We start from the raw sequence: 9125 nt of genomic DNA, 5'->3' as shown, positions 1-9125 counted from the left end.
TAATCGATTTGATTGAAAAATGAGGGTGTGACAGTGCCGCCTCAACTTTTACAAAAAGCCGGATATGACGTCATCAAAAGTATTTATCGAAAAAATGGAAAAAAAACATCCGGGGATATCATTCCCAGGAACTCTCATGTCAAATTTCATAAAGATCGGTCCAGTAGTTTGGTCTGAATGATTATCGCTCTACACACACCTCTGCCGGTGTGCTTGGAACACACCACACGAACACACGCCAGTGCCGCTGTAATGGTTTTCGCATTCGATATAATCCGCAGACTGAAATGCTGCTTCTCCGCCAATGAAACAGGTGCGCTATTGGAGGGAGAAAAGCGTGTCAGTTTCTTGCAAGAACTCGCGATGAACGGCGATAGGTCCTTCACAAAATGTCGATACCTTCGAAAACGTGCATCGAGTGGTAACGTCCCTTAAACTAGGAATGGAAGGAGTTTGCGATAAAGCAACATTTTAAGTTATAAAACCATTTTGCTTAGAACGAATTTGACCCGATGTGTTTTAAGTACGGAAGGTGGATCATCAGTACTTTGGGAGGGAGGGAGGATATTCAGTGTGGAGTTTATACGCGACTCAAAAAAGTCAAGGCTGAAGGCTAAAGCTGGACCCAGGCGGACAATGAGACCCCTTGACCGCTAACACAATGCGAACAGCTGGACCCAGGGGGACAATGAGACCCCTTGACCGCTAACACAATGCGAACAGCTGGACCCAGGTGGACAATGAGACCCCTTGACCGCTAACACAATGCGGACAGCTGGACCCAGGCGGACAATGAGACCCCTTGACCGCTAACACAATGCGAACAGCTGGACCCAGGCGGATAATGAGACCCCTTGACCGCTAACACAATGCGGACAGCTGGACCCAGGGGGACAATGAGACCCCTTGACCGCTAACACAATGCGAACAGCTGCTGACCACACCGTGACGTCATTTCTCCACACATCCTGCACTTCTCTGAGTCTGTAACATGACACTACCTTGTGCATACTTCGTCATGTACATCATAACAAATAGGAATACGAGTATCTGATGCCTAGAGAAATACATACACAGAATTAGGAGGATGTGAAAATACCATGATACAAATCGTATTATAGCGGGTGTTGTGTGAAAATACCATGTTACAAATCGTATTATAGCGGGTGTTGTGTGAAAATACCATGTTACAAATCGTAATAGCGGGTGTTGTGTGAAAGAAAATACCCTGTTACAAATCGTCACTCGGCCAGTCATCACACATCACACATCACGTCGCCCTTCCCCTCCACACATCACGTCGCCCTTCCCCTCTACACAACACGTCGCCCTTCCCCTCTATACAACACGTCGCCCTTCCCCTCTACACAACACGTCGCCCTTCCCCTCCATACATCACGTCGCCCTTCCCCTTTACACAACACGTCGCCCTTCCCCTCTACACAACACGTCGCCCTTCTCCTCTACACAACACGTCGCCCTTCCCCTCTACACAACACGTCGCCCTTCCCCTCTACACAACACGTCGCCCTTCTCCTCTACACAACACGTCGCCCTTCCCCTCTACACAACACGTCGCCCTTCCCCTCTACACAACACGTCGCCCTTCCCCTCTACAAAACACGTCGCCCTTCCCCTCTACACAACACGTCGCCCTTCCCCTATACACAACACGTCGCCCTTCCCCTCTACACAACACGTCGCCCTTCCCCTCTACACAACACGTCGCCCTTCCGCTCTACACAACACGTCGCCCTTCCCCTCTACACAACACGTCGCCCTTCCCCTCTACACAACACGTCGCCCTTCCCCTCTACACAACACGTCGCCCTTCCGCTCTACACAACACGTCGCCCTTCCCCTCTACACAACACGTCGCCCTTCCCCTCTACACAACACGTCGCCCTTCCCCTCTACACAACACGTCGCCCTTCCCCTCTACACAACACGTCGCCCTTCCCCTCTACACAACACGTCGCCCTTCCCCTCTACACAACACGTCGCCCTTCCCCTCTACACAACACGTCGCCCTTTCCCTCTACACAACACGTCGCCCTTCCCTTCTACACAACACGTCGGCCAAAATACAGCAAAAAATCACGACATTGAAACCATAGCGGATGACTGGTGACATCACAACATTGAAACCATAACGGATGACCGGTGACATCACAACATTAAAACCATAACGGATGACCGGTGAAATCACGACATTGAAACCATAACGTCTAATCACAGCTTGTTGGCGAATCACGGGTATGCATAGAAAAGTCAATCCGTTCTGTTACCCTTCAGGCCAACAGCGTGGTCGTTGTAAATTGTGATGACGTCGAATGGGGAGTCACATTGCAGTGTATTGTGATGACGTCACGTGTTGTGGTATATTGTGCTGACGTCACACGTTGAAATAAAATGTGATGACGTCGAACAGTCACAAGATGAAGTACATTTTGATGACGGCGTCGAATGCAGTGACGCTTTGAAGTTAATTGTGATGACGTAACACGTTGAAGTAAATTGTGATGATGTCGAATGCTACGACACGTTGCAGTAAATTGCGCAATAAAATCTACATGTCTACAAGGTAACACGTCTACAATAGGGTGCTTGCTGTAACACGTCTACAATAGGGTGCTTGCTGTAACACGTCAACAATAGGGTGCTTGCTGTAACAGTGTGAACACTTGATATTACGGTTGTGTCCAGCATGTGTCGGAGGGTTGGGGGTCGACACTACTGTCTGGAACGAACCGGTCAGGGTCACCTCTCTCTCCGACATTCTCACAGTCTCCTGCTTGCACACAGCCTCTGTCTCCTCTCTCTTCCATCGACATCTGCATCTCGTTCGTTTCTGTCTCGTCACGTGACCTTTTGTTTGCCGTCACGTGACTCCTGTGCGTGATGACCACGTGATGTCTCATGACGTACACTCGGCACCCCCGTCAGCGGGGACGTGGGTTGTGACACGTCATACAACGCAGCATGGGACGTGTGTGACGTCTCTGGCTGCTGACGTAGCACGCTGTTCAATCCTGCACTTTGTGACGTCTGTTCAACGTCAGACTGTACACTGTCACTGCCGCGCAAAGTTTGATCAGTTTCAATATCTGAACCACCGGCAGCTATGTCCTGTGGCCTTGTTATGACGTCACTTCCAATCGGCGCTGTCACTGATGGAGACACAACTGTCGGTGCTAACGCTGACACGTCACTAGATGTACTTCCACCTGACGTCATGACTGGCAATATACTGTGATATGTGACGTCAGCTTTTCCAGCAACACCCTTTTCTACGTCATAAGCCGGCCCAGCAGTGGCGTCACAGAGGGAAGGAAAGGTGGAACAAGCCCCTTCCTGGTATGGCGACAGCTTGAAATCCACACGGGGAGGGGAGCTATCCACTGAGCTACCTGGGCCCCGCTCACACAGCGACAGATCCAGCACGCGGCGTGACGTCACGCCAACACCCGTTTCAATGTCCACCACCGTCTGACCCTCTGGAACCGAGTGGCGCGTGCCGCGTGTGTTGGCCACGCTGAGGTCAGGCTGACCTTCCCGCCCCACACTGCTGACACTGTCTTCTTCCGCTCCCGTCACCAACACCACAGTCTCCAGCAAGGACGACCTTGACCCCGCGTGCTGACCTTCACACCTGCCCTCCCTGACCTCATCGATGTCTACCGGTAGTGCAGGCAGGGTGCTGACGCCGCGTAGTGGTTTCCCGGTGGCCCATAGGGTGCCTTCCACGTTGTCGCCGAACTGAGTGGCTTTGTTCAGAGCAGGCACAGATCTGCTGTTACTACAACCAGGGTTTACGTTGCCTGCATGGCTGCCCGTTGTAGCCGAGTTGTGGTGACCTGCATGGCGGTCTGTTGTCACTGTGTTCACACCGTCTGCACGACTGGCACCGCTCGCTGTGTGTGCTGTCAGAGTGTTGGCCGCCTCAACCCTGCCTTCCCCACTCTCACTCCCGCCAGTACCACCCACACACAACCCGTGTTGACCCCCTCCCCCTATCCCATCCCCGTCCTGAGTGTTGACCTTGAGATGACACAGCTGATTCTGACTGCCTGACCTCTTGACACTGCCTGACGACACCAGGTCACGCTTGATGGACTCGCACAGCAGACTCTGACTCCCCGCTCGTCTGACCTTGACATACTCGGGCACGGTGTCAAGGTCATGGGAGCCGAAGAGCGAGCTGAAGCTAAAGGAACTCTTCCTGGCCCTGCCCTTCTTGCCGTCACGATTCAGCGCGTCGTCCACCGTCAGCGTGTGTCCGTTCCGCTTGAGCACCTTGTCCGACCTAGCGGAACCAGCGTCCTTTGACCCTCCGCTGACCGCGATAGAGCGCCGCTTGTCCCACAGACTGGACAGGGAGGGTCGCGGAGACATGCGGGGAAAATCGCACCTGTCGAGCAGAATGACTGACGCGTTGTCGATCTTCACCTTCACCTTGCTCTTCCCGGTCCTGTCTGCACATCGCAAACAAGGGTCATAGTCAGGTTAAAGGGTCAAGGTCAAGAATATCTGTACGTCACAAAGAAGGTTCCAATAATCATGGCTCTGCCATCCAAACAATCATTTCTTTAAATGCTAGAGTAGACACGTCATTACCCATCACCGGTGACGTAAACAAATCGAAACACGAACTACTCACATATTCGCTTGGTTCAATTTACCCCACCCCCCACCCCCACCCCCACCCCACCCTTGAACCTACATGGATGGTGTTTTTTTTCCTTAACCCCCCCCCCCACAGCAGGGAGGACAAAAGTGACACATGCAGTGAGATCCCAAGACTCATGCTGATCTTGGCATGCAGGTCACACTACACATTGTTCCTCTGTCTTTTTCTCATGCTTCTTGTGGAACTTCACAACACCACACGCCACACAAACACAGCGTACATTGCATGCGAGAAAAGAGAGAGGGTATGGGGGGAGGGGGTCAGGAAGGGGGATGGGAGAGGTAGGGGGGGGATTGGAGTAGTTAAGAGAAAAGTGACACACACAGACAGGGAGGGAACAATACTGAAACATTTGAGGGAGAGAGATAAACAGAGAGAGAGAGAGAGAAAAAAAACAGAGAGAGAGAGATAAACAGAGAGAGAGAGAAAGAGAGAGAGAGAGAAACAGAGAGAGAAACAGAGAGAGAAACAGAGAGAGAGAAACAGAGAGAGAAACAGAGAGAGAGAAACAGAGAGAGAGATAAACAGAGAGAGAGAGAGAGAAAGAAAGAGAAACAGAGAGAGAGGGAGGGGGAGAGAGAGAGAGGGAGGGGGAGAGAGAGAGGGGGGGTAGAAAGAAAGAGAAAGAAAGATAGAGAGATCCATGGAACCCTTCTAAAGACAAGGAGCTGACGGCCACACAAAGCAGGAAACACATCATCAGGTGCTTCTGTTGATACCCCCATCAGAGACATAGACATTGATTTGTTACCACGTTTCACGAAAAACCAACTCATTCATATTTACTGGTGTTCGTCATGTTTCTTATCTAAACGAACGAAAGACGGACAACCCGAATTCATCATCCCAATTCATAGCTAAAGCCAAGAAACAGATGTTAGAGGTGTCATACAGTGTTAAAGTGAGTGTCAAGAAACAGATGATAGAGGTGTCATTCAGTGTTAAAGTGAGTGTCAAGAAACAGATGATAGAGGTGTCATTCAGTGTTAAAGTGAGTGTCAAGAAACAGATGATAGAGGTGTCATACAGTGTTAAAGTGAGTGTCAAGAAACAGATGATAGATGTGTCATTCAGTGTTAAAGTGAGTGTCAAGAAACAGATGATAGAGGTGTCATACAGTGTTAAAGTGAGTGTCAAGAAACAGATGGTAGAGGTGTCATACAGTGTTAAAGTGAGTGTCAAGAAACAGATGGTAGAGGTGTCATACAGTGTTAAAGTGAGTGTCAAGAAACAGATGATAGAGGTGTCATACAGTGTTAAAGTGAGTGTCAAGAAACAGATGATAGAGGTGTCATTCAGTGTTAAAGCGAGTGTCAAGAAACAGATGATAGAGGTGTCATTCAGTGTTAAAGTGAGTGTCAAGAAACAGATGATAGAGGTGTCATACAGTGTTAAAGCGAGTGTCAAGAAACAGATGATAGAGGTGTCATACAGTGTTAAAGCGAGTGTCAAGAAACAGATGATAGAGGTGTCATACAGTGTTAAAGTGAGTGTCAAGAAACAGATGATAGAGGTGTAATACAGTGTTAAAGTGAGTGCCAAGAAACAGATGTTAGAGGTGTCATACAGTGTTAAAGTGAGTGTCAAGAAACAGATGTTAGAGGTGTCATACAGTGTTAAAGTGAGTGTCAAGAAACAGATGATAGAGGTGTCATTCAGTGTTAAAGCGAGTGTCAAGAAACAGATGATAGAGGTGTCATTCAGTGTTAAAGCGAGTGTCAAGAAACAGATGATAGATGTGTCATTCAGTGTTAAAGTGAGTGTCAAGAAACAGATGATAGAGGTGTCATACAGTGTTAAAGTGAGTGTCAAGAAACAGATGATAGAGGTGTCGTACAGTGTTAAAGCGAGTGTCAAGAAACAGATGATAGAGGTGTCATACAGTGTTAAAGCGAGTGTCAAGAAACAGATGATAGAGGTGTCCTACAGTGTTAAAGTGAGTGTCAAGAAACAGATGATAGAGGTGTCATACAGTGTTAAAGTGAGTGTTAAGAAACAGATGATAGAGGTGTCATTCAGTGTTAAAGTGAGTGTCAAGAAACAGATGATAGAGGTGTCATACAGTGTTAAAGCGAGTGTCAAGAAACAGATGATAGAGGTGTCATTCAGTGTTAAAGTGAGTGTCAAGAAACAGATGATAGAGGTGTCATACAGTGTTAAAGCGAGTGTCAAGAAACAGATGATAGAGGTGTCATACAGTGTTAAAGCGAGTGTCAAGAAACAGATGATAGAGGTGTCATACAGTGTTAAAGTGAGTGTCAAGAAACAGATGATAGAGGTGTCGTACAGTGTTAAAGTGAGTGTCAAGAAACAGATGATAGAGGTGTCATTCAGTGTTAAAGTGAGTGTCAAGAAACAGATGATAGAGGTGTCATACAGTGTTAAAGTGAGTGTCAAGAAACAGATGATAGAGGTGTCATACAGTGTTAAAGTGAGTGTCAAGAAACAGATGATAGAGGTGTCATACAGTGTTAAAGTGAGTGTCAAGAAACAGATGGTAGAGGTGTCATACAGTGTTAAAGTGAGTGTCAAGAAACAGATGATAGAGGTGTCATACAGTGTTAAAGTGAGTGTCAAGAAACAGATGATAGAGGTGTCCTACAGTGTTAAAGTGAGTGTCAAGAAACAGATGATAGAGGTGTCCTACAGTGTTAAAGTGAGTGTCAAGAAACAGATGATAGAGGTGTCATACAGTGTTAAAGCGAGTGTCAAGAAACAGATGATAGAGGTGTCATACAGTGTTAAAGTGAGTGTCAAGAAACAGATGGTAGAGGTGTCATACAGTGTTAAAGTGAGTGTCAAGAAACAGATGATAGAGGTGTCATACAGTGTTAAAGTGAGTGTCAAGAAACAGATGATAGAGGTGTCATACAGTGTTAAAGTGAGTGTCAAGAAACAGATGATAGAGGTGTCATTCAGTGTTAAAGTGAGTGTCAAGAAACAGATGATAGAGGTGTCATACAGTGTTAAAGTGAGTGTCAAGAAACAGATGATAGAGGTGTCATACAGTGTTAAAGTGAGTGTTAAGAAACAGATGATAGAGGTGTCATACACTGTTAAAGTGAGTGTCAAGAAACAGATGATAGAGGTGTCATACAGTGTTAAAGTGAGTGTCAAGAAACAGATGATAGAGGTGTCATTCAGTGTTAAAGTGAGTGTCAAGAAACAGATGATAGAGGTGTCATACAGTGTTAAAGTGAGTGTCAAGAAACAGATGATAGAGGTGTCATACAGTGTTAAAGTGAGTGTCAAGAAACAGATGATAGAGGTGTCATACAGTGTTAAAGTGAGTGTCAAGAAACAGATGATAGAGGTGTCGTACAGTGTTAAAGTGAGTGTCAAGAAACAGATGATAGATGTGTCATTCAGTGTTAAAGTGAGTGTCAAGAAACAAATGATAGAGGTGTCATTCAGTGTTAAAGTGAGTGTCAAGAAACAGATGATAGAGGTGTCATACAGTGTTAAAGTGAGTGTCAAGAAACAGATGATAGAGGTGTCATACAGTGTTAAAGTGAGTGTCAAGAAACAGATGATAGAGGTGTCATACAGTGTTAAAGTGAGTGTCAAGAAACAGATGATAGAGGTGTCGTACAGTGTTAAAGTGAGTGTCAAGAAACAGATGATAGAGGTGTCATTCAGTGTTAAAGTGAGTGTCAAGAAACAGATGATAGAGGTGTCATACAGTGTTAAAGCGAGTGTCAAGAAACAGATGATAGAGGTGTCATACAGTGTTAAAGTGAGTGTCAAGAAACAGATGATAGAGGTGTCATACAGTGTTAAAGCGAGTGTCAAGAAACAGATGGACATGTACAAGTTAGTCACCCTGACTGCAGTGCAGAACAGAGCAATCACTAGCCCTACTATCCAGCTCTCTCAGTAATGAAAGCCACTACCAAACCCAATTAGCTGTGCGCTGTGTGTCTGTCGTCTGAAAAGACTGGCAGTAAACTGTGGAGACATTGTGACCATGAAAGCACGGAGAGGAGGAAGGGAGAGAGAAGTCCGGATTTACACTGGGGTGGTCAAAGGGAAGTCTGGATTTACACTGGGGTGGTGAAAGGGAAGTCTGGATTTACACTGGGGTGGTGAAAGGGAAGTCTGGATTTACACTGGGGTGGTCAAAGGGAAGTCTGGATTTACACTGGGGTGGTCAAAGGGAAGTCTGGATTTACACTGGGGTGGTCAAAGGGAAGTCTGGATTTACACTGGGGTGGAGAAAGGGAAGTCTGGATTTACACTGGGGTGGTGAAAGGGAAGTCTGGATTTACACTGGGGTGGTGAAAGGGAAGTCTGGATTTACACTGGGGTGGCCAAAGGGAAGTCTGGATTTACACTGGGGTGGTCAAAGGGAAGTCTGGATTTACACTGGGGTGGTCAAAGGGAAGTCTGGATTTACACTGGGGTGGTCAAAGGGAAGTCTGGATTTACACTGGGG

The 9125-nt window shown here is 47.1% G+C and overlaps 1 protein-coding gene across 1 annotated transcript in view; it reads right to left on the bottom strand.

Annotated features, from left to right (window-relative positions):
• Positions 1-2012: 2012 nt before the first annotated feature.
• Positions 2013-9125, bottom strand: part of LOC138970423 (uncharacterized) — a 152723-nt gene continuing 145610 nt past the window's right edge. Inside the window, exon 9 of the mRNA XM_070342875.1 lies at positions 2013-4475. Within this exon, the coding sequence (XP_070198976.1) occupies positions 2860-4475 (1616 nt within the window). The 3' untranslated portion in view covers positions 2013-2859. The remainder of the gene's footprint in view (positions 4476-9125) is intronic.

Source organism: Littorina saxatilis, linkage group LG7, assembly GCF_037325665.1.
Source record: "Littorina saxatilis isolate snail1 linkage group LG7, US_GU_Lsax_2.0, whole genome shotgun sequence".
NCBI classification, from domain to species: Eukaryota; Metazoa; Mollusca; class Gastropoda; order Littorinimorpha; family Littorinidae; genus Littorina; species Littorina saxatilis.
This window is presented reverse-complemented; position numbering and strand designations above follow the sequence as displayed.